Genomic DNA, 25,893 nt, shown 5'->3' on the forward strand with positions numbered 1-25,893 from the left:
ATTCCTATCCAGAGGAGACATGTTAATTGAATGTCGCATGCCTGTTTTGGCGGATAAGTAAGATATATCGCAAACGACTTTCAATTAAACAGATTCCCCTGTATGGGACTGCACATAATGGATGTATGAATGCAGGTACTAAGCACGTGGTTTTGGTCTTGCTCGGAGTGGTGTTTGTATAGGCTAATGGTAAGGAGACTGCTCGCAATCAGTAGGAAATCTGGGTTCGAGTACTGATCTGGCACAAATTATCAAGGTCGCATATCCATTATATGGCTGATGGTTGTCCATCCAGTCTTGTCCTGAGGAAGGCCGTTGTAATACGGTCGAAAAGTTGGTTTTACAGTATAAAATTAATGTATTTTACACAATGACGTGGAACAACACCCATAAGAATTTTAATCGTCACAGCACAGCTGCAGTAGACTAAGAGTTATCTTTAATGTATGTCATAGAGATCTTTAACTCGAAATGATATTTGTATACAGAGTGTTACTTCCGTTCACGTTAGCTTCACAGATTTTCTTCCGATGATACCTTCGTGGAATTCTGGTATCTTACCTAATTATGTGCTACAGTAGTGTAAACAGTGATGGAACCGTGGTTAACGTACCGAGGAAAGACCATATGAAGATGGGGCGGCGACCAAACTTATCGCTCCAGCTGCCGATGAATAATGCGGCGAAAGCGGGGACCACCGCCTCAATGATGGTCTTGTACATGATCAGCGTGACGGCTTCGGCGCGCTTGTCGTCCGGGCAGTCGGTCGTGTCTTTCATGCGGCACACGCGCTCTGTGAAGAGGGCGCCGACGAACGAACTCACCGCCGTGTTGGAGAACATGAACAGCAGCACCATGGGCTCCACCGTCGGCCGCACTCGCCACCATTGCGCTGAAATATCCTTTGGTCAGCTCCAGGCAGCACCGAACAAACCAAAAAATTTGTATTCCGTGCCTCACAGTGAGACTGGAGTCAATAAGGGCACAGAAATTTCAGTGATGGAAGTGATTTTTGTGCAAGAAGAAAAGACTATTCGTGAATGAATGTGAGACTGATAAGCCTTGCCTTCTCTAATTTAGCAAATGATCATTTAGAATATTCACAAAACAGCCCACGATCACATTATTTCGGCGAGCAACCCTGTTGGCATCGTCAGGTGCACTGACATACTGACCCGGTCGCATCCCCTACCCGCCGTAACCTCGAGTGGCAGTCAGCGCTCGAAGGCCCACCCCACCTAGGCAAGAGGAAAACTCACCGATTTAAGTCGATACCGGTATTTTAGTCGTGGATACTCGGAATTTTCGGTATTTCTCTCTGTCTTTCCACTTTTTTACTAACAGTCAAGTCAAAACAGAATGTGAGTTCTTATGCTAAAATTTTTGATTTTTCTATAAAAGTTGCATAAAAAAACGAGTAACGCTTATTCGTACCATTTCCACAGCTTTTACATAATGGGTTATAACGGAAACTGAGAAAAGCGATCAGCACCATTTTAATAACATTACCTGCAGTTAGAAACTAGCAACAAACAACGGGGCATTAAGAATCGGTACAGCATTGCAGAGAGAATAATGTACCTATTGCCAAGTGGCGTGATATATTGGACGATCTGTGTGCAGTGGCCAAGAGTAACCCCAAACTTCTCTATTAGGGATCGCGAAAACAGACAGGATAAAACCGATACCAATATATCAGTTCTGCTTAACTGATATTTTTCGTTATTTTTTGCTGAAGTAAACTTAGCACTACAGTTACGAGCATTCTCCTGAAGAAAGCGTAAAATGTTTTCAGTGTTTTCTGAGGCCTGCGTTTCCATTCGTGTCCTGAACCTACAATGCGCTACCGTGTCATCCTCTCACAAAAACATGTACCGTCGAACAACCTTTACACGCTCAGATTCTTCGACAGTACATTCCACTTTATTAACATTCGTTCGTACTGTTCCGAATACTTTCTAAACACTTTGCTACGTTTATGTAGTACTAATCCGAAATAATCTTCAGTAGTTACGCGATGCTGAATTATCACTCTCGGCTGGTTTGCTCATGAAGATCATAAAATTAATATTCATATTATTATGCTCAGACCAATATTATACAACATGCACCGGGACAGGAGTGAGATGATATAATACAAGTTCTCGAATAAACAGTTACCCCGAAGTTATTATATCAGGGTTTTAAGACTAATGTGTACGCAGTTTATCTGCATCCTCCTTTATGCACCAAAGCCTACTTTGTGCACAGTATCCCATTTTCTCTGGTTCGTACGACACTATGTACTTCCTCTGCTATAGCTCGTGTTATATGTCTGTATCACAGTTCAAAGTTTTTCGTCTAGCTGAAGACCTATGTGACAAGGTTCCGTTAAGTGCGGCATACGTCATATGTGGCTTTGAGTGCAGGAGAGCCGTGCTTCTCGGGGTACCATTTACGATACCTTTGCGCATTGTCAGAGCATTTGTAAGTGCCTTTATCTATTGACTGAGACAACTTAGCTAAAGTCTTGCTTCTAACTATAAAAGAAGCCGACGATTCCTTAAGTATCCGCACAATTACCATCAGAGGCCATGGTGTCAGTCGCAGAGTCAAACCTAAAGGCTACGAAATATCGTTATACCTTCTGACAGCTACAGCCAGAAACAGAAGACCTAATATTTATAGAGTGTATAGCAAACTGTTGCAAAGAAACAGGACTAGTAAATTGCTGTTTGTCCTTTACATACGACAATTTCCTGGGTGATACACGTTGTCTGGTAGCGATTATACTCACCTTTGCGTGAAGATTTGATTTGCTCCCCGTCATTGAGAATGGCTGACTGTTGGTCAGTGCGCGACACATCGTCTTGAACTGAAAGCTTCCGTTCCGTGTCCATGGTCTACAAAGGGCAGAAACTCTGCAAATAACCCAGCAACAATTACATGCATTGTCTTGAATTGTTGACAAACTAAGAGTAACTAAAAATGGTTCAAATGGCTCTGAGCACTATGGGACTTAACATCTATGGTCATCAGTCCCCTAGAACTTTAGAAGTACTTAAACCTAACTAACCTAAGGACAACACACAACACCCAGCCATCACGAGGCAGAGAAAATCCCTGACCCCGCCGGGAATAGAACCCGGGAACCCGGGCGCGGGAAGCGAGAACGCTACCGCACGACCTAGAGATGCGGGCTAAGAGTAACTACTTGTTTATTCTAATGATAGAAGAAACGTGAGTATTACTTCAGTCGTTGTAAGATGTTTCGTTGCTGTTCTTCAGGGTGGGGGGTGGGGGGTATGGGATTCATTAGAGGATAATCCAGTTCTGCTGATATAGAAATGGTCCTGTTTGCAAAACTGCGTTAGTGTGTTTGGGTGTGGTCAGTTTACTGCCCTGGTTTACACAGTTAAAATGAGCTATGTCTCCAATGGGGAGACAGGAACGTATTTGGTTGACAGCTATGCTGTATTTGCTTTATGCGCATCGCCACTCATTATCTCCTACTTATTATTATTATTTTTTTGAGCATTAAAACAGATCACCCCTCTAATAGCCTGTTGATCCACCTCTGACCTTGAAATTGGCTGCAAGGAATGCAACGAACATGTCCTCCATAGTAGACGAAAACTTGGTAGTCCACACGCATAAGTAACGAACTTCCTGTACGTTCCGAGGAAAGATATGTAATGTCTAACTAATAGGTTCGTCGTACGTTACAAACAGATTTGTGCTTTTTTTTGCAGTGTTACTGAAGCGCCTAGAACCGCACGGTCTCAGCGGCCGGCCATTGAAGGCGGTCAGACACTGCGTTATCCGTGGTGAGAGATAACGCCTGAAATTACTTATTCTCAGGACACTCTTGACAATGTGGAAGTCAGATTATTGAAATTCCTAACGATTTCCTAAAAAGAAACTCCCATTCGTCTAGCTCCAACTATCATTCTATAACATTACCAAATATGCAGCAACCAGTCGCGAAATCATGTTTTATTTATTCACTTTTGCAAATCTTTTTCAACTGATTAACAGGTAATATGGGCCCTGAGTAGTAATACTGTCTTAAGCAGACGTCAAACTTTAAGTCAAACCATATGGAGCTCACCATTCATATCATTCAACATTCAGGGTTATTAATTCCCATCGTGCTGCCATAATCATATCATAACGCTATCCCATCACTGTTGTCACCTGAGCCTATATCACAGCGAGATTCTTGTGTGAATGTTCTTACTCCTCTTCAGACGAGGCAGTACCTTCTTTGGTTATAATGCTCCGAATCGCCACCATACCAGTGCAGTGCGGTGGAACACTAACCATATGCTCGTTGCTGTCTGCTGCATTCACAAGAAAGAACTCATTTACAACAGCTTCTAGTAAAGTGTGGACTGCACTTACTTATTACTGGAAATATTTTGTTGTTGGCTACTTGCGAAGAAAAAAATCAGAATATACTGGTACAGAATTATTTCAGAGATATGGGTAGACATTAAACAAACATTTACAACAAGGAAGTACTTTAGATGCACTGTCGAGAGTAACGAATTTTACAAAGCGACGGAATGAGGAGGGACGCAGTGTCCGACCGCCTTCACTTGCCGGCCGCTGAGACCGTGCGGTTCTAGGCGCTTCAGTAACACTGCAAAAAAAAAGCACAAATCTGTTTGTATTTTCTTGCGTTCTCCTATGTCCTATACATAGGAGAACGCAAGAAAATACAAGTGAGCGCGTGAGGCTCCAATTGAGAAAAACCTTATATGAACCAATACGGAGCGCAGTTAGTCAAAACTAACAGGAGAAGAAGAAGATCGTAACCATGATCTTTGATGAAGCATATATTTAATTTACTATGTGCAATAGAGACGAAAGTATCATAATCATTTTAGGCAAATAAATCGACACCAAGAAATGCAGATAATAACTGAAATCACGATTAGCAGTGTTGGCCCATGTACTACAGTGTTCCTCTACACAGAAAATACAAGATACTTTAAAACAAAATACGTGTGGAAGTATAGGTTGCAACATTCCGTCCTACTTTATGGTCTTGCACTTTTTGCCTCATAAAGACGAACTGAGTGCAAATACCTTTTGTAAAAGCGTCATCGGTTGGGAAAGAAGTGGAAACGACAGTGAAAATTAGAAAACATATTACTTGCAAGAGATAGCTACACTTTGCAGATACTTCTCTACATAGTCCGACTTACACATTTGTTAGAGCGTTATACCAAATTCCCCAACACCATCGTCTTAGAAGGCAGCCGCCTGTGCTCTCCGATAATTCTCTACGCTGGTCTATAGTCCGTACCCTGCGCCCAAGAGTTGTCTTCCATCCACTGTTCCATGTGAACAGAGGTGATACTCAGGACGAGCCAATTAGGGCTGCATTGTGGGTGATCGAACACTTCCCATAGAAAAAGGCTGCAGGAGCGACTTCACTACCGCTGCAGAGTGCAGCTGTGAATTTCCGTGAAGAAGGAAATGCATGGCAGTTGTGTTAGAAGGGCTGCATTCACAAAGGCGAAGCCTGTAATACTGTCTTAAATGAAGCAGAGTAACTTGAATAAATGTGTGACTGGCTGATACAACTTTTCACTATTGCAGACCACACCTCCTCTCACAGTGCTAACTTACAAATACAAACAAGCATCGTAGCTTCTTACCTGTGCTCGGCTGTGTTCCGCAGCAATTAGACTCAGACTGACTGCGCTTCTCTTTAAATATGGAGAGACCGGATGCCTCTCTGAGGTGTGTTCACAGAATTCTGATTGCCCGTTCTGAGATAAACTTAACAATTCAAGTACCTCATGACTCAGGCGAAATGTAATCAAGACAGATATCAAGGAGTACGATAGCTAACAGTTGCGTAAATTGCCTTGTTTTCTTTTTCTTCCTGTCGCGGTCTCACACGCTCCGAAGGTAGCGACAAATGCGGCTTGTGGGTGGGGATTAGTTCGACCGACAGTATGTGTACTCCCAAACCGATGGAACTCGCCTTCAAATGATGAAGATAGTGGATTCTTTTGCTGTCTCACAGTGACATAGTTGACTTACCTCTTTGTTGGTACCTTTGTCCAGTAAATGATTTTTCTAACGTCACCAATCCCTCGACTGCTGATTTCCTGATGAAGCAAGTCTGGTTCTACCTTCTGCTAATATTTTTATCTCTGTGCGCCTACTAAACGTAATGTCTTTAGTTTTTACATTTTATCAGCTCTGTCGGTACCTATTGTTCTTTTCCTTTACTGTTCCGTTCAGTACCAACTTAATTAGTGCTGGATGTTTTTACAGATTTCCCTCTAATCTGCCCCTTGTCTTTGTAGTGGTTGTTTCCTTATTGCTTTCCCCGTCTCGTTTCCTAGCATGTCATCGCTTCTTACTTTATTTAACAGTGGCTAATGATATAATTCGGGAACATTTGAATCACTGTTCGACAACAAGAAGGAACCCTTTGATTGCGAGTTCGCAAAAGGCCAGTGATGTGTATGGTATATGACGCCCCACATACTGTCTACTATGAATCCAGGATATTGGCTGATAACGGCAGCCGGGGATGGGACTAGAGATGTTCAGTGCTGAGCACAGCATGAGAAGCGTAGCTGAACTGCTAGTCACCGAGTAGCTCACAATGATGCTGCAGTGCTAGCGTTGTTGATACAAAGCAGAGCAGTAGTAACTATAAACAAAGCGTACATTGCATCATATCTACAGGAACATCGACCGAAATTGACAAACGCTTCTGTTAAGAAGGCACAAATTATTCTTTAAATTATGTCTGGCGCTAATCTCTAGTCATTTAACAAGAACGCACTCGCGCGAGAATATTGACTTATTTATATATGAACCAACTGTTACTTATATTTGTTGTAAATGATGTGAATGTAAACGAATGTTTATAACTTTTCTTTTATTTAAATATTGTTGTAATATATTAGCTGAGGGCGGGAAAAGGGCCAATATGAGTCACAACATGAATGTAGAACCTGAAGATTATATATTTTTGGTAGGGACGGCCTTCAGCCAATAAGAGCTGGACAGCACCGGAACACTACTGGAGTCCAGTAGGGATTGGGACTTTCCAAGTGAAGAGCTCAAGAGCGCTGCTCTGGACACTTTTGGTCGAGTGTTGGAAGGAGGCAGACCTGCCAGTGGTAACGTGCGTCATTCAGTCGTGTAGGCGACTGATTCTGGGCGCTGAACTGCCGCTATAATTCTGCAGCTTCTGAATGGACTTGCATTTCGAAAGGTCTGAATATGCTTCATAGTAGGACTAACTTCTGCCGCTTTATTTACGGAACTGAGAATTGATGCAGTATGAGTTACTGTTATTTGCATCCAATGTGTTAATGTGTGAATGATCAGGTTGAACACTGAACTATTTTTAACTTATGAATTTCTCGTGTGTTGTAATCACGGAATGGACTTTGTTTCCGGGAGTCTTTGATGACTGTTTAGGAATTTTGCTACCATCTCGAAACGCTCTTGACGTAACTTTACCACGCTTGATGAGGGTGTTTCCTGTCTCTCTTTTAACTGAATATCGTAATACCCCCTCCCGTTTATTTGAGATGTCCTTTCTTGAATAAACTGTATGCAACATAATTTTCTGCCGTCTACGTCGATTTCAGACGTTGTGATAGATCACTTGTTATTAAACTGTTCATCTATCTTTTACCTTATATTTCTGTGAACTTTAGTAATTCGTAATTCTAGCCAATGCAGGATAGCCAGGCTGCAGAACTGCGCCTACAGGTTATTATTTACAACGAATTAGGTGTGGGGCCTGACAGCAGAGGAGCGCGGATCTACCCGAAGAGTACATCAAGCTGTTCTTCCTAGAACAGAGCTGTGCATTGTCCAAGTACCTAAAGTACGAGTAACCTCAGGTAAAGACATAACTAGGTTGCTCGTATGGACTGCATTTCGGAAGAGCAACTACTCTAGCAGTGACTTTTAGGTACAGTCGTAGTACCTTTGGCAGACACATTTTCTGCCCTCCCTGGTGCACATGGTGAGTCATTAGCAGCTAATAATGTTCATGTCATGACTCTTAACACAATGCTTTTAAACGAGCCTTACTAAAGATTGAACTTGCAACCTCGCACTCAAGGGGTTCCTTGTAATCAAAGATTTTAGTGAAGAGATCTTCTCTGAGAGTCCACACTTTACAATAATAGTGAGTAGGACCATTTTGTTGCACAAAAAATGTTACTAAATCAAAAGTATGCACAAAAAACACATAATTTATTCTACACTATTCAGTTCTGAGAAAGATCAAAGTTTCTGATTCGTACATGTATATGAATGTCATCTTGAACTGCTGCAAGTCACGCAGTCACTCCAGAGTAGTGGCAGACCTGGCTATGCTACGTTGTTTCGTTCTAAGTCCAGACTTCGCTTGTAGTTTGTTCACGAGGCCTCTAGTAGCATGGTGTGTTATGACCACGTGCTACATGTTTCCAATCGACTACACAACAATACAAAAATCGGTAAGAATCCACCACTATGGCATTGGAGGCATCATAACTACATGTGAATAGTGAGATGCTGCTGTCGTGTTGAAATGCAGTTTGAAAAGACTTTCTAAGGAAGAATTTTGTCTGTGGCTCTCAAATGTCTGTGATGTAGCAACCACAAACTTCAGAGATGATATTAAAAACAAATTATACCCTCATGTTTGGCACTGCCCTGGCACTATGCTCCAAAACTCACATAAGATTACAGCAGACGCCTTGTGCGTGTGCTTGTCTGTATGTGTGGGTATGCTCGTGGCATTCTGTCTTACAAGAGATTGTTCATCAGCTTGACTTTGGGTCACTTATGACTCACTGACTGTACCAACGCCTGTCGCCTGAGGTGCATTAGATATTATCGTCACTGCTCACAATTACTACAAATTATTTGTACTCTCACCAGTGACTACAAACGCTGGGAAGTTTCAGCAGTCAAAGCCACACACTTGCTTCAGTACAGTTACGGCGCTTCATTCTAGCAACGTAACGACCAGCCAGTTGGTGCTCATAACCCACACACATCTTCGCTGAGCACAAGACTTCATTCTTTGGATTACCCGTTTGCCAGTCATATCACTAACTGGACACCAGCTTAGCACGAGCGTCGACTTGAGTCGAGTCAGGCTGAGAGAACACTCATGTGAAACATCTACATCCAGCTCGGTGTACATACAGCGCAAGCCACCGTGTAGTGTGTGTCCAAGTGTACCTTGAACCATTACTAGTCATTTCTGTTCCGCTAGGAGGCAGAGCGAGGGTAAAGGACAGTCTATGTTACTGTTGTGATCTTCAGTCTGAAGCGTGGCTTCATGCAGCTCTCCGTGCTACTCTGTCGTGTGCAGGCCGCTTCATATCCGAATAACTACTCCAATCTGCATCCTTCTGAATCTGCTTATTGTATTAATCTCTTGATCACCCTTCCAGCCCTCAAGCTTCCCTCAAATACTAAATTGGTCATCCTTTGACATGTAAGAATATGTCCCACCAACCAATCTCTTCTCCTATTCAGGTTGCGCCACAGATTTCTTTTCCCGAAATCTTAGTTCAGTACTTCCTCATTAGTTACGTGATCTACTAATCTTATCTCCAGCATTTTTCTGTAGCACCACATTTCAAAACCTTCTATTCACTTCCTGTCTAAACTGTTTATCGTCCATGATTCACTTCCATACAAATATATTTAGGAGACACTTCCTGACACTTAAGTCTGTATTCGACGTCGACATAGTTCCCTTCTTCAGCAACGCTTTTATTGCCATTGCCAATCTACATTTTATATCAACTCTACCTCGGCCATCATCAGTTATTTTGCCTCTCAAACAACAAAACTTATCTACTAACAAAACGTATCTAGTTTCCTCAGCGTCATCTTATTTAGTTCGACTACATTCCGTTATACTTATTTCGCTTTCGTTGATGTTCATTTTATGTCCTCCTCTCAAGACGCGTCGACTCTGTTCAGATGCTACTCTAAGCCCTTTGCTGTCTGATAGTGTTACAGCGTCATCAGCAAACCTCAAAGATTTTACATCTTCCGCATGAAATGTAATTCCTACTCCATATTTTTCCTTCTGTTCCCTTTACTGCTTGCTCAATGTATAGATTGTGTAACATTACAGGACATATTGGGACATATTGAAGTATTCGATACTGTAGACTTTTAGGGGATGTCGATACAGATATGCAAAATGTAAAGCGAAACTTTGGTGATGTTTAAATATTGTACTGTGTCAATATTAGGACATTTTGCACAGAAAGAACAAAAATAGAATTAATGTAAATATATATTAGTGTTAGTAACCTATTTTCATTCAATTTTGTAATTATATTTCATTTTGTAAAAGAAAGACTCACTGTTTGCTGTAGCTCTGATTAATTGTATAAATTATCAGTTTTGAGCTAAATTATTTCGTATAATATGGACAAGATGCTTTTGGGGACTCACCAGCTAAAGAGAAAGTCTGTGGGTGAGCGTTTAATGCACACTTCTGGAACTTTCTATGGAGAAGTTCAGTATTATGATCGCAAAAATGCAAAAACTTGTGAAAACTGTTTCATGGCCTAATTTCGAAAGACGATTTGTATCAAGAAATATTGCTAAAAAGATTTATTTACGTTTTGAAACGCGATTTGAATCATTTTACATATAAATAGTTGTTCTAAATCACTCAAGAAATATCCAGAATCAAATGTCAAGATATTTCTGGAAACATCGGTACAAATCTGGTGAAGGTTATCCAGAAGCTGGTAGAAAAATGTTATAAAATCTATTTGGAAATTATGCTTGTAAGAATTTATATGTACTGATCCTTTCACTTACTTTAATCTGTACTAAAATTCTGTAATGTCTAATTTAGTTTTAAGTCGTGAATTGCTATCGTATTGTAAACAAAACATTGTCAAAGACTCTCATTGTTTGGAAAGATATTAATACACCTAGGAGTTGTCAGTGGCCAGTTCGGATGTGCAGTGCGGTTGGCTCGGAGAGTCGGTTGTTGAGTCTGTGAAGTCTGTCAGTTCTGTTTGTAAATAAACGTCTTTAATGAACAATTACTTGTTGTCGTCAATATGAACTCAAGACCTTTTGCACGAAGCAGACATCTCCTAATGAAATGTTATAATTTGGTTGAGGAAGCTGAGATCGCTATAAGTGCAAACAAATTGAAGTGGAACGTTTTAATTTGGTGTTGAGGAGCTGAAATGTTATAATTTGGTGGAGGAAGCAGAGGATTTGACGACCACCCAGTGATTCTTCAAAATAAAATACGTCTCTTCTGGGATCACAAGAAGAAAATACGTCTGTTTTGGGACCACAAGAAGAGGATATACGACGGTCCAGTCATTCTTCAGAAGTAAATACGTCGATTCTGGGGTCACAAGAAGAGGAGTGAATCAACCGAGCGAAACCATCCTGGAATTGAAGAAATTTCGCAAAACACGGACACCAACGACCGCCGACGGACACTAAGATGAGTACCTGCTTCCTAAAATAATGGAAAAGGACGCAGATTTCAGTATTGACAGCGGTGTAGCGAGTACACCTATTAGGGAAAGTGCTTCTGACAGTGTAAGAATGTTGGAAATGTTAAAACAAATGTTTTCAGAGTTAAACTCGAAGTTGGATAACACAAACTCGAAGATGGACGATTCTCGTGCCGAATTACGTCAACAAATTGAACAGACACAACAACAGATGGACAGGTCGATTTCGAAGGCTATGTGTGATTTAAAATCAGAAATAAATTCAAATACAGAACAGATTGCTCACACTAATCAGGTTCTCGAAGAATGGCGAATTACTTTTGAGTCAAACCAAAAAGAACTTGAAACTTCCTGGCAGATTAAAACTGTGTGCCCGACCGAGACTCGAACTCGGGACCTTTTGCCTTTCGCGGGCAAGTGCTCTACCATCTGAGCTACCGAAGCACGACTCACGCCCGGTACTCACAGCTTTACTTCTGCCAGTATCCGTCTCCTACCTTCCAAACTTTACAGAAGCTCTCCTGCGAAACTTGCAGAACTAGCACTCCTGAAAGAAAGGATATTGCGGAGACATGGCTTAGCCACAGCCTGGGGGATGTTTCCAGAATGAGATTTTCACTCTGCAGCGGAGTGTGCGCTGATATGAAACTTCCTGGCAGATTAAAACTGTGTGCCCGACCGAGACTCGAACTCGGGACGTTCGAGTCTCGGTCGGGCACACAGTTTTAATCTGCCAGGAAGTTTCATATCAGCGCACACTCCGCTGCAGAGTGAAAATCTCATTCTCAAAAAGAATTTAGTTGTCGTGTGGACACGGTTGAGAGCAAAATTTCTGTCCTTGAAACTGATTTAAGTAACGAAATTTCAAATAACCAGTCAAAACTTAAAAAAGTTGTTGATTTTGTAAATGAGGAAAATTCTCAATTGAGAAATGAATTTGACCAGACAAAACGATTTTTTCAAAGCAAAATTGAATCTTTCAAATCTGATTCTGACAAAAAGGTCACAGAAATTTGTAGTAGAGTAGGTAATGTCGAAAAAACTGTAGACAGAAAATTTATAGAAATACAAGAAACTATGTTGCAAAAAGGTTTTAGTAATAGTTGTAATGGGGTATGGGGAAATTTTCCCATTAAAACTTATCCCGGTGACAAGAATATACACCCAAAAGACTTCATGCAATTCTGCAAGGAGCAGTTCACGTCCATAATGACAGATAGTGTTAAGATAAAATTTGTAAAGAAATTACTTGATGGTGAGGCGCTTTCGTGGGCCAATCAGAATTGTTCCGCGGAAATGTCCTTTGAAGATTTCGAAAAACGTTTTCTAACCAAATTTTGGTCTGAAACTGAGCAAGCTCGAATCAAAAGTGAATTCTTGAATGGTCCTAGTTACAGAGAATCTGATGGGTCAATGAAAGCCTATTGTGAGAAACAGTTGCAAAAATTAGTGCATCTGGATAAGCCATTTGATGAGCTAACTCAAATTGATGCACTAAAACGGAGACTTCCGAAAAGAGTAATATGGTCCAGATGAGTCCATAGAACAATTCTTGAAATATGTGGACAAACTTGATAGAGCCTTTGAACAAAACAACAGATTTAACGACTTTGTAGGTTCATCACACAGAGGGTGGGAACCGAACCGTGGAAATAATAACAATAATAGTGAACGAGGAAACTTTAACAACAACAGGGATAATTATAATAGCAATGACAGAAGAAATTTTGGTAGGAATGATCAGCACTTTAATTCAAACAGAGAATGGGAAAATCGAAACAGGTCCTGGGGTAATGACTTGAGAGAAGGTAACCCGAGGCAGGGAAACTACAGACATAGGCCTTTAAACGACTAAATGCTCCACTGGGAGTCTGTCAGTTTGGGGCAAGGAATTTTCAAAATCAGGCTAATTTCACCCGGAACAGACAGCACTATAATCAGAGACCTAACCAGTATAGACAGTATGCTTATGATCGATCTGTAGATAGAGGTAATGAAAAAATTAAAGTTGACAGGAAATTTTGGAATGTCATCAGAGAAAATACTAGAAACAACTGTAACAGGAACCAGGTTACCTTTGATGACGTAGGCTTAGAAGATGATATAATTGCAAATTTATATAATCAAGAAGAAGCACCTAATGCTGAAATGAAAGGTAAGGATAACTTTGATAATTTTGGATTGTACAAACTTATGTGTGGTGATGTTTTAGATGTAAGTTGTCATAATGATGTTCGTACTGAAGTTTCTGGAAAGTCTGATATTCATGTGGATGTGGTTGGTGAAGATGGTGTAGTGAGTAATGTTGGTGATACTAGTAGTGTTTGTAGTTTAAGCTCAGGCAATGATGATGATAATGTTGATGTTAAGGCTAATGGTGATTATGTACTAGAAGGTTTTGATGGTGAATTGGATGGAATAGTTTATGTTGAAGTTAAGGAGGATGTTATAAGCAATAGCGTTGAGAATAGTTGTGCCAGGAACTCTAACTACATTCCACATGAGAATCAGATTGTGCCAGTTCAGCTTAGTAATACATCAGGAGACAGGGGGGTTGATTGTGCTGATACATCTGAGATTATTTTGAAATCTGTTTGGGACAAATTTAAAGATTACAGTGATGACAATGATGTTAAGATCAAATTAAGGGAAATTTGTGAATCAGTTTCTGCTTTTAAGCCTAATGAAATCATCAAACGGGGTACTAGTCAGGATGTGTGTGAGGTAAATAGTAATCCAGACATTCCAGTAAATTCCAGTGGACCTAGAAGTTTGAAGAAAGTATTGCCTAATAAAGAAAACCTAAATATGGAACATAGGTATGATGAGATAGCAGAAGATCTTTTGTATGAAGAACAGGAAGAAAGGGAAAACACCACTATTGGTAGTCCATACATAAAAATTAAAGCTGCAGGTTGGGAAGGGTATTGTTTGATTGACACAGGGAGTCCAATTAGTGCTATTTCAAGCAAATTAAGAGATATAATTAAGGATGATCCTGACTTTGTTGAATTACCAGTTGTTGGAATAAAAATTAGAGGCATTACCGGCAAACTGAGCAAAATTGTTAATAGACAGGTGTTGTTGCCCTTCAGTATAAATGATGTACAGTTTACTCAAGGATGTCTTGTAATAAGTGACCTAAATGAGAATGTACTGTTGGGTATGGACTGGATATTAAAAGCTAATGCAGCATTTGATTGGGAAAAGAGTTTGTTTACCTTTATTGATCCTAAGACGATAGTATGTTCCAGTACTGACATGTCGGTTCAAAACTGTGCTGATAAGGGAATTGAAATTAGGGACGTTACATTTTCTAAAGACAGTGGTTATTGTCTAGAGGAAATTACTGAGGATTATGATGATGGAGAATATGGGGATATAGTTCAAGAAAAATTACGGGAATCAGATAATTTGAACCAAGAACAGAAGGTAGAGTTAGAAAGATTATTGTGGAATTACTGTGATGTTTTTGATGATAGACTTGGCAGAGTAAAGAATTATCAATGTAAACTCAGATTAAAACCACATGAGCCATTCTTTATAAAACCTTATAGTGTACCCATTGCAAAGAGAAAATATGTAGAAAAGGAACTTCAAAAGATGGAAGAGTGGGGCATCATTGAGAGAAGTAAGAGCCAATACAATAATCCTTTGGTAGTGGTTGCAAAACGTGATGGCAGCGTCAGGCTTGTACTAGATTCAAGACACCTAAATAAGTATCTGGAAAGAGAGACCCGATCATCCCGAGAATATAGACGAATTACTTCATAAATTTGAAAGAATGAAATACATGACCAGTTTAGATCTCACATCAGGATTTCACCAAGTAGAATTAGAAAATGATTCTAGAAAGTATACTGCCTTTTTGTATGGGGGAAGATGTTACCAGTATTGTGTGGTACCATTTGGGCTGAATGTCTCAGTAGCCGAATTCATTAGAGCACTTGACTTTGTTTTGGGAAAAGATCTTTTATCAAAATTAACTGTGTATGTAGATGACATTTTGATCACTGGAGAAACTTGGGAAGAACATGTTAATACTTTGAGGGAGGTTTGCAATAGATTAAGGAAAGGGGGAATGTCACTTAAATTATCTAAATGTAAGTTTGGTATGAAAAAATTGAAGTTTCTGGGGCTCAGTATTTTTGAGGAAGGTATTTTGCCAGATCCTGAAAAACTCGAGGCAATTGCAAAATTCCCAATTCCAAAAACAAAGAAACAACTAAAGTCATTTTTCGGGATGTGCGGTTACTACAGAAAGTTCATTAGTACCCAAGCTCTAAATGCTCCAAGTCTTAACAGATTGCTGAAGAAAAACGCAATGTGGGTTTGGGATCAGGAATGTGAAGCTGCTTTTGAAGAAATAAAAACACAGTTATGTAACAGTCAAATTTTGTACCATCCTGATTTAAGTTTACCTTTTTGCATTATGGCAGATAGTAGTGATTATGGCCTAGGTGCTCACCTTTTCCAAGAAGTAAATATAAATGGGAAAATAGAACACAGGTCTATTGCTTTTGCTAGTCGAACCTTGAAATAACATGAGAGGCAATACACTGTTACCAAGAAAGAACTTTTGGCCATTTACTGGGCATTTTCTAAATTCAGAAATTATTTATTGGGAAACCAGGTAGTTGTCTACACAGACCATAAGGCATTAATTTATATTCAAGAATGTAGGTTGCATCATGGAAGGATTACCAGGTGGGCACTCTTGTTACAACAATTTAATTACTCAATAAAATATCTTAGAGGACCTGATAATGTAGTTGCTGATGCTTTATCTAGACTACCTGTGGGGTGTGACTTTGAAGATGACAGTGGGGAATGTGAAAAAGAATTCAAAATTATGTATTTAAGAGGGGTGGACAATGAACAAGAAATCAGAGACATTTGTAATGACATCCGACGGAATCAGAACCATGATGAGAACTGTAAACTGGTCAAAAGTTATTTAGGGAAAAAGGGACATGAAAAAGTGGGAGATCATTACAAAATCTACAAGGGGATTCTATTCAAGAGAAACAGTGTAGATAGCGATGTATGGAAATTATGTTGCCCTGAACAGTACATCAATGTACTCATCAAGTACATTCATGAAAGTTTTGGTCATTGTGGGATTCAAAAGTGTATCCAGAAAATCCAAGAAAATGTGTACTTTAACAACATAGCCAGGAGGGTTAGAAAAATTTTGACGGGTTGTGACAGGTGCCAAAGAGTAAAAGTATCCAACCAAACTTGTCGAGGATTGATGCAAAACATCTTACCAAAAGAACAACACGAGTTAGTCGCTGTCGACTTATATGGACCATTACCGAAGACCAGAGGAGGCTATTGCTACATTTTTGTTATGGTTGATGTTTTTTCAAAATTCATTAAGTTATACCCTCTTCGCAAGGCAAACAGTAAGAGCATTATTTCAAAAATCAGAGGAGACTATTTTGGCAGGGTTGGAAAACCTCAGAAAATCTTATCAGACAATGGGACTCAATTTACTTCTGGAGTATGGAAAGCTTTTGTTGAAGATGAAAATATAAGTCACATTCTTATTGCAGCTTATCATCCGTCAGGAACCCCTTCGGAGAGATACATGAGGGAAATTGGGCGATTCTTTAGAACCTACTGCAATACTGATCATGCTAGTTGGATTGACTATGTTGAGAAATTCGAAGATGTTGTGAACAGCCTACAGCATTCCTCAACAGGGTTTTCGCCTCATGAAATACAGTATAATAGCAAACCACCACATCCAATTAGTGATTTCATTGATTTTCCAGTCTGCAAACCATTAAGTACTCAAGAGAGAGAGGAAATAGTGAGAAAGACCATGAAATCTCAAGGTGATCAGAGGAAATGTAGACATGACAAAAGATTGAAGCCTACTCAATTTAAAATTGAAGACTTGGTCCTTGTTAAAACACAAGAGAAGTCTAAAGCCATCAGTGGTGAATTAAAAAAGTTTTTTGACATATACATTGGACCTTTCAAGATTCAGGACAATCCTCATCCAAAATGCTTATCGTCTAGTCTACCCAAATTCTGGCAGACTGTTTGGCCTACGAAACGTGACCGAACTGAAATTGTATAAAAAAATGTAAAAAAGTATTTTAGATAATAGATGTTTATAGACTTTTATATGTAATCTTACCAAGATATTTTTGTATACTTTGTTATGTTGTATTTATCTGATTCCTCAGGGGAGCATACATTCTTTGTGTGCTAAGTGTTTGGCGAGCACTAGGTCCCCTAGCTATGCAATTGTCATATTTCATTTTCGTATTCTGGCATTGCATCTTACACTTATTCTGTGATCCTGAATAATCAATTTTCTCCATCTGTCAGTCTATCCTCTCTTAGCTTTAAGAAATTATTTAGAGTAAATTTTCTTGAGTAATTAGACTTTAGAAAATTCAAATTTCTGTGTCCTTAAAAACCGGTCCACCGACTATTAAACGCTTTTGCTAATGTTTAACTGGGTTTGACCACTGTATGCTGTATATTCATAGCGGACTGTGCTATTGCAGCCTGTGATAGCCTGCAGTGTATATGGAAACCATACGGACTGTGAAGATGAGAATGAAATACAGTGTGTGGCATTGAGGTATACCGACCTTTAAGGAAGAAGATCACCGGTCTTCAAGAAAGAAGACACCAAAGATATGTGAAAAACTTTTCTGTTTTGAAATGTAAGGACATCAACCCTTCCGCCGCGTTTCACGTGGAAGTGCTGATGGGGGGGGGGGGGGGGTGTTGTGTAACATTACAGGACATATTGGGACATATTGAAGTATTCGATACTGTAGACTTTTAGGGGATGTCGATACAGATATGCAAAATGTAAAGCGAAACTTTGGTGATGTTTAAATATTGTACTGTGTCAATATTAGGACATTTTGCACAGAAAGAACAAAAATAGAATTAATGTAAATATATATTAGTGTTAGTAACCTATTTTCATTCAATTTTGTAATTATATTTCATTTTGTAAAAGAAAGACTCACTGTTTGCTGTAGCTCTGATTAATTGTATAAATTATCAGTTTTGAGCTAAATTATTTCGTATAATATGGACAAGATGCTTTTGGGGACTCACCAGCTAAAGAGAAAGTCTGTGGGTGAGCGTTTAATGCACACTTCTGGAACTTTCTATGGAGAAGTTCAGTATTATGATCGCAAAAATGCAAAAACTTGTGAAAACTGTTTCATGGCCTAATTTCGAAAGACGATTTGTATCAAGAAATATTGCTAAAAAGATTTATTTACGTTTTGAAACGCGATTTGAATCATTTTACATATAAATAGTTGTTCTAAATCACTCAAGAAATATCCAGAATCAAATGTCAAGATATTTCTGGAAACATCGGTACAAATCTGGTGAAGGTTATCCAGAAGCTGGTAGAAAAATGTTATAAAATCTATTTGGAAATTATTCTTGTAAGAATTTATATGTACTGATCCTTTTACTTACTTTAATCTGTACTAAAATTCTGTAATGTCTAATTTAGTTTTAAGTCGTGCATTGCTATCGTATTGTAAACAAAACAGTGTCAAAGACTCTCATTGTTTGGAAAGATATTAATACACCTAGGAGTTGTCAGTGGCCAGTTCGGATGTGCAGTGCGGTTGGCTCGGAGAGTCGGTTGTTGAGTCTGTGAAGTCTGTCAGTTCTGTTTGTAAATAAACGTCTTTAATGAACAATTACTTGTTGTCGTCAATATGAACTCAAGACCTTTTGCACGAAGCAGACATCTCCTAATGAAATGTTATAATTTGGTTGAGGAAGCTGAGATCGCTGTAAGTGCAAACAAATGGAAGTGGAACGTTTTAATTTGGTGTTGTGGAGCTGAAATGTTATAATTGGATAACGTCGTAGATATGCTACAACCCTGTGTCACTCCTTTCTCAACCACTGGTTCCCTTTCATTCCCCCCCCCCCCCCCCCAAATCATAACTGCCGGCGGTTGTTTGTGCACAAGTTGTAAATAGCCTCTCGCTCCCTGTGTTTTACCCCTGCTACCTTTAGAATCTCAAAGTGATTATTCTGGTCAACATTGTCAAAAGCTTTCTTTAAGTTTACAAATACTATATAAGTTGATTTATCTTCTCTTAACCTATCTTCTATTAGAAGACTTAGGGTCAGTATTGCCTTGTGTGTTCCTACATTTTCCAGGAATGCTGGTTGAACTTCCTCGAAGTTGGCTTCTGACAGTTTTTCCATTCTTTTGCAAATAATTCGTGTTAGTATTTTACAGCCATGAATTATTAAACTGATAGTTCTGTAATATTCACACCTGTCAGCAAACTCTCCACATTCCTCCTAATTTCTCTTATTTTCATGTCCCCTACGTGAAACGTACGTTGGTGGCAGTAGAATCATACTGCAGTCAGCTTCAAATGCCTGCTCACTAAATTTTCATAACAGTGTTCCTCGACAAGAACGTCGCCTTCTCTCCAGAGATTCCCATCTGAGTTTCCGAAAAATCTTGCGTACTGATCGTACCTGTCGGTCAATCTAGCAGCCTGCCACTGGATTGCTTCGATGTCTTCCTGTAATTCAACCTGGTAGGAACGACAAACACTCGAGTAGTGGTCAAGAATGGATCGCACTAGCATTCTATACACGGTCTCCTTTACAGATGAACTACACATTTCTAAATGGGCCGTCTGGGGTATTAATAGCCACTACAGCTCTATTTAGTCCTCAATTTTTGGATCAGTACCGCTTTCGTTGCACTAAAAGCCACATCTTCATTTGAACATATGACTAAAACATTAGAGAGGAAAAACTCGGAATCTTTTTACTCAACATTCGTTACCAGTCAGAACAAGACACAGCTAAAATGCGGTGTGTTATAGAATAAAACAGCCGGATTACAATACAGTGAATGAATCCGCTTCTCTGATCTATACGGAACAGCGTACATGGGACGGGGCTACGTGCTGAGCTCACTATTTGCAGCATGGTTCTCATTGTCGGTCTCGGTCCCCAGATTTGGAGCGAATTGGAACATCCAAACCAAAGTCTAACACAATTCTATGATGATATCGAATGCGAATTTCTCGACCTCCGCTGTCGGGTGAAGAACTGTAGTGTTCCCCTTAATAGGTCAGGTGTGCTCTACACATACGAAGCAGCTACTACAGTGGCGGAGTACGTGTAGGGTTAGAGAAATCCCCCACCCTTGGGACCAGAGACAAATTGCTTGCCAAGTCAAAGATACATCAACCACAATTTTCTTAGAGAATGAAACTTCCTGGCAGATTAAAACTGTGTGCCCGACCGAGACTCGAACTCGGGACCTTTGCCTTTCGCGGGCAAGTGCTCTACCATCTGAGCTACCGAAGCACGACTCACGCCCGATACTCACAGCTTTACTTCTGCCAGTATCCCTCACGACCTTTTAATCTGCCAGGAAGTTTCATTTCAGCGCACACTCCGCTGGAGAGTGAAAATATCATTCTGGAAACATCCCCCAGGCTGTGGCTAAGCCATATCTCCGCAATATCCTTTCTTTCAGGAGTGCTAGTTCTGCAAGGTTTGCAGGAGAGCTTCTGTAAAGTTTGGAAGGTAGGAGACGAGGTACTGGCAGAAGCAAAGCTGTGAGTACCGGGCGTGAGTCGTGCTTCGGAAGCTCAGTTGGTAGAGCACTTGCCCGCGAAAGGCAAAGGTCCCGAGTTCGAGTCTCAGTCGGGCACAAAGTTTTAATCTGCCAGAAACTTTCATCGTTATTAACGTTCCTAATCATGCCGTTGTAATTGGGGTGACTCTAACTTGCCAGACATATTGGGAGAGTCATGCTATCAAAACTGGTGCCCAAGGCAGGAATTCGTGTGACATCGTCGAGAATGTTCTGTTCGAAAATTACTTCCAGCCGATAACACAGACGTTCGAAACTTTTTTACAACTTTTTTACTTTGATGGCTGATCTATATAGATTTTTATGAACTGAATACAAACCTAGCTTTAGTTTTTAGTATCATCCCTGGTTTTCGAGCAATATGCTTTTCATTATACGGTATAAAAATCCCGTGCTTTACGGTAAATGGGTAAATTAATAAAACAATTCGTTGCAACATCAGCATGGTTTGTATTTACAGTGAGCTGCTTAAAACAATGATTTGTGTTAATAGAGGTTTCACTTGTCAGTTGGAATTGGTTTTTATTTTCTTTCTCTTTTTTTCTTTGAAGTTTCTTGTGTAACTTTCTCTACAATGATTCCCTTGCCGAACTTCTCGGTGAAGTGACTAACAGCAGTCCCCCACCATGTTGGTGTTCCAGCGGCATTGATAGCGTTTTTCCATCACGTTAATATCGTGGTGAAAACGCTCTCCTTGTTCCTCACTAACATCTCCCATATTGTCCGAGAAGTAATCAACGTGATTGTTCAAAAAGTGAACATCTAGGCTCATTAGACAACCTAAAGTTTTTAAACTTCTTTAACATTGTAGCTATAATAGAAAGATATTTAGGGGCTTTTTAATGTCCTAAGAACTTTGTAACGGCTTGCTTGAAAGATATTCATGCTTCTTTCTCATTTAAGATCATTGTGGATTCAAAGTTAACATCAAACATCAATTTTCTAATGCCACGTCCGACAAAGACGCCTTCTTTTAGTTTAGCTTCTGAAAGGTGTCGAAACTTTTGGCAGAGATACTTAAAACACGGCCCATCCTTACGCAAAGCCTTTAGAAAGTGGTTCATTAGGCCTAACTTTATATTTAGAGGTGGTAGGAGTACGTTTATTGGATCTACAAGGTTTTTGCGTAGAATGTTCTTCTCACCAGGTTTTAAAGGCTCTCTCAAAGGGCAGTTCTTTCTACGCCATTGTTGATCTGTAGCCCTACTGCCCCATTCACACAAGACACATAGAAATTTGTAAAGCCACCTTGCTGACCAAGGAGCATGCATGTTACTTTTAGATCACCACTTATCATCCAACCATGAGCAGAATAGCCTATTTTATTTAGCACTATTTCAAGGTTTTCATAGCTTTCTTTCATATTTACAGAATGTCCAACAGGTACAGATGCATAGATGTCCACATTGTGTTATAAAACAGCCCTTAAACTAGTTTTGGATCAATCAATAAACAGCCTCCAGTGTTTCTTTTTGTATTCAATACCAAACTCATTCATCAGACCGGGAATGTCTGAGCAGTACACTAAATGAGCTTCTTGTTGAAAAAACTTGGAAAATTGCTGCTCTCTCTTTCTATGCGTGTATATGCTGGTTCCAACTGCCAATAAGTTCTTTTCTTTTAATCTAGAGCCAAGAAGATCAGCTTTTTCTTTCATTAAGCCCAGATCCCTAAACAAATCGTTAAGCTCGGTCTCAGTAAACAACTTGGGCTCTAGACTTTCCGTATTACAATGGAATTCATTATCATGTGGTTCATGTAAATCAGATTGTACATCAGTAAATACTTCTGTTGGAATAGAATTTAAATCATCTGGAGGTTCAGGAACCAGCAAATCTACACCATGCCCTACTGGTCGGATGACGGACTGAAGGTTAGGGTATCTTATTACCTTCTTGTTTTTCGAATTATGACCAGTAATATCAACACTGCAGAAGTAGCAATCATCAGAATGATTCCTTGGCACCCTCTATATCATAGGAACAGAAAATCTAAAGGCTTTTTTTCTTCTTTTTGGAGCATTTTTTCAGACCTTCAACACACACATAACATACCTTATGTATCGCCCAAGATTTATCTTGATCACCAAGTTTAGATCCAAAGTTTGATAGATAAACCTTTTTCACAAAGTCTTTAATGTTACTTTGGTGTTTTTAATCATAAATTCACCAAAAATATAACAAAAACTGTCAGCAGAGTTTTTACAACCACGATTAGGCATTGTACTGAGCAGATGTACAGGAAACAGGAAACTGAGGTTAGCTTGACAGTAGATAAAACACCATCTGTTAACACAGATATAGAATCGACCTTTTTTGCCGGCAAATGTTTTTCAGCAGTGCTACCAACATCATCCACATTCATTATACCTCCTTTCTAAATTATTTTAACTATATAAAAGCAGTTACATTCTTTAAAAAACGATTAATTTAATAAATTTAATTATAAAATGTGAAGAAATAGTGGGTGACACTATTTTTTAAGTATCGTATTTGGTTTTACCATCGTAAAAAACATAAGAATAAGGTATTTTCAGCAGAAAAGTTATTCCATCGTTGGTCTGTGTAATTAGAGATCCAACTTGTGACGGTAACGTCTTTGAACACCTAACAAACAAACTTATCGTATCAGTTAATGTAGAGGAAAGTATCAGTGGTCATAAAAACTGTGTTAGCAACCATGATTACGGGTATTATAAAGAATGTTAACAAAGATGGAAAACTGTTTTTACCTAACAAGAGTGACAGGATACAAATTGCTGAGTACCTGCTTAGTCATCAAATATTCAGTGCTGAGGACAGAGATGGCGAGCGCAAATGGAAAACATTCAAAAGTATCATTCATCATGCCTTTAAATAATGAAAACTGTGAGGTTATCCACATGAGTACTTAAAGTGAATCTACTAAATTTCGGTTCATGAAAATTACATAAATCTAACGGCTATGAATTCAACTAACTACTTGGGGTTTAAAATTACGAAGAACGTAAATTGAAGCTATCAGATAGATAATTTCATTGGGAAAGCGAATCAGGGACTGCGATTTGTTGTCCGACCACTTAGAAAATGCAACTAAGGAGACTGCTTACACTATGCTTGTACGTCCTCTTCTGGTCTACTGCTAAATGATATGGAATCTGTATCAGATGGGATTTACGGAGGACGTCGAAAGTGTTGAAAGAAGGGTAACTTGTCAGTATTATCACGAAACAGTGGAGAGAGTGCCACGGATGTGGTACAAGAAATGGAGTGGTAATGATTGGAACAAAGGCATTTCGTTTCGGAATCTTCTTAAGAAAACTCAATCAATAACGTATCGTCTGAGTGAAAAAATATTTCATTAGGCCCCACCTACATAAGAAGAAATGGTGATCATAATAAAGTAAGAGAAATCAGAGCTCATGTGTTACAATTAAGTGTTCATTTTTCCTGCGTGCTGTTCGAGAGTGTAATGATAAAGAAATAGATTGTAGGTGGTTCGATCAACCCTCCGCCAGAGAGTTGAATGTTGTAAGACGTCGCGGTCTACTGACCTTCATTGCTTACATGTTCCGCACGTCAAGACGCTTCATTCGAACCCAAACTTGATAAGATAAAGTCAATGTTGTATAAGTTCATGTAAACGATATGGAATTGACAAGTGAGCGCACCATGGTTGAAATACTTGAGGCTGGCGTGCACACATGCATTCCAGACATTACAGTCACAGAGACTTTTAGTTCAGGAGAGAGGCCGCGCAGCGGGACGCCAGGCCCTTCAGAGGAACGCTCAGCCCCGTCAGCCGGTGGTTGCCCGTAGCGGACAGTGTGGGCCCGAGTGGAAAGGGGGGAACAACTCTGTGTTCGGCTTAAAAGCAAATTCCGCTATATTGTGTGGGAGCGGCCAGCCTATGCATTCTTTACACATAGCACGCAGTTTCAGAGATTTTCACAGGGAGACAGCAAACGCTAAACGCCAAAGCTATAGGTGTCCGGATTGGTCGCCTTAAACGAAACGTCATTCTCCCGTTTTAGAAGAACAATGCTGATTGGCAGACGATATTTCTGATGCCTTGAGCTGAAGGAATAATGGAAGAGACCGAAAGATATACCCCTTCACGTCTGGAGTGCAGAGTGCAGCGGTGCCATTCCGTTGTCGCTCTTGGACCAAGAACACGTAACGAGAGTGTGCGCGCTCATCTGTGTACTCGAAAGAGCGAGGAACAAGTCTCTCCTCAGTACTTCACTGGGAGAGCACCTCTGTCGAGAGCGAATCAAAGGGCGACTCTATATTGAGTCCTTGCGATTAAGCGTTCTTCACTGTGTTGGCCCACACACTTATTCTGTGGTATGAACGGACAGAGTTATAGTTAAACGCCTGCGAGCGAATTTTCAGTGGCATCGCGGTGGACTGGTTATCTGTGCGGTGTACCACGCCAATAATTAGACTAGGGGTGAATAGGAATCCTTGACTTCATCAAGGCATAGGGAGAGTTTGATTGATGAAGGTCAATCCAGTTAGAATGAGAGTTATCTTATTTGTCAGCAGCGAGCGGCGCAGGCAGCAGTCATCGCAGCTTACGATATTGTGCGCTACAGTTATTGCGAGCCCCATATTTCCTCCACAACAGTACACTTCACTGTACTTCACATGCGACAGCCTCGACTGTACCTAGCAACATTCTAAAGGAGAATTATTCAAGTTGAGTAGACGCGCCTCTCAGCCATTCTGCCAGGACAACAAGCATGTTAAACTTTGTATAGAAATTTCATTAGCGAATCCTATCCTTCAGAGG

At 39.9% G+C, this 25,893-nt stretch overlaps 1 protein-coding gene across 8 annotated transcripts in view; it reads right to left on the reverse strand.

The window, feature by feature from the left end:
* LOC126271856 (proton-coupled folate transporter-like) overlaps positions 1-25,893 on the reverse strand; it is a 247,947-nt gene that overhangs the window by 164,238 nt on the left and 57,816 nt on the right. For 6 of the 8 annotated variants that reach the window (XM_049974237.1, XM_049974229.1, XM_049974220.1 and 3 more), the window contains exons 1-3: positions 5,649-5,718; positions 2,777-2,900; positions 614-892 (exon numbers count right to left, since the gene is read on the reverse strand). In XM_049974237.1, the coding sequence (XP_049830194.1) occupies positions 614-892; positions 2,777-2,879 (382 nt within the window). In that variant the 5' untranslated portion in view covers positions 2,880-2,900; positions 5,649-5,718. Of the gene's footprint in view, positions 1-613; positions 893-2,776; positions 2,901-5,648; positions 5,719-25,893 lie in introns of those variants that run through there. The other 2 variants (XM_049974247.1, XM_049974258.1) reach the window with 1 other exon arrangement.

The sequence above is a fragment of the Schistocerca gregaria genome, chromosome 1 (genome assembly GCF_023897955.1).
Source record: "Schistocerca gregaria isolate iqSchGreg1 chromosome 1, iqSchGreg1.2, whole genome shotgun sequence".
Lineage (NCBI taxonomy): Eukaryota > Metazoa > Arthropoda > Insecta > Orthoptera > Acrididae > Schistocerca > Schistocerca gregaria.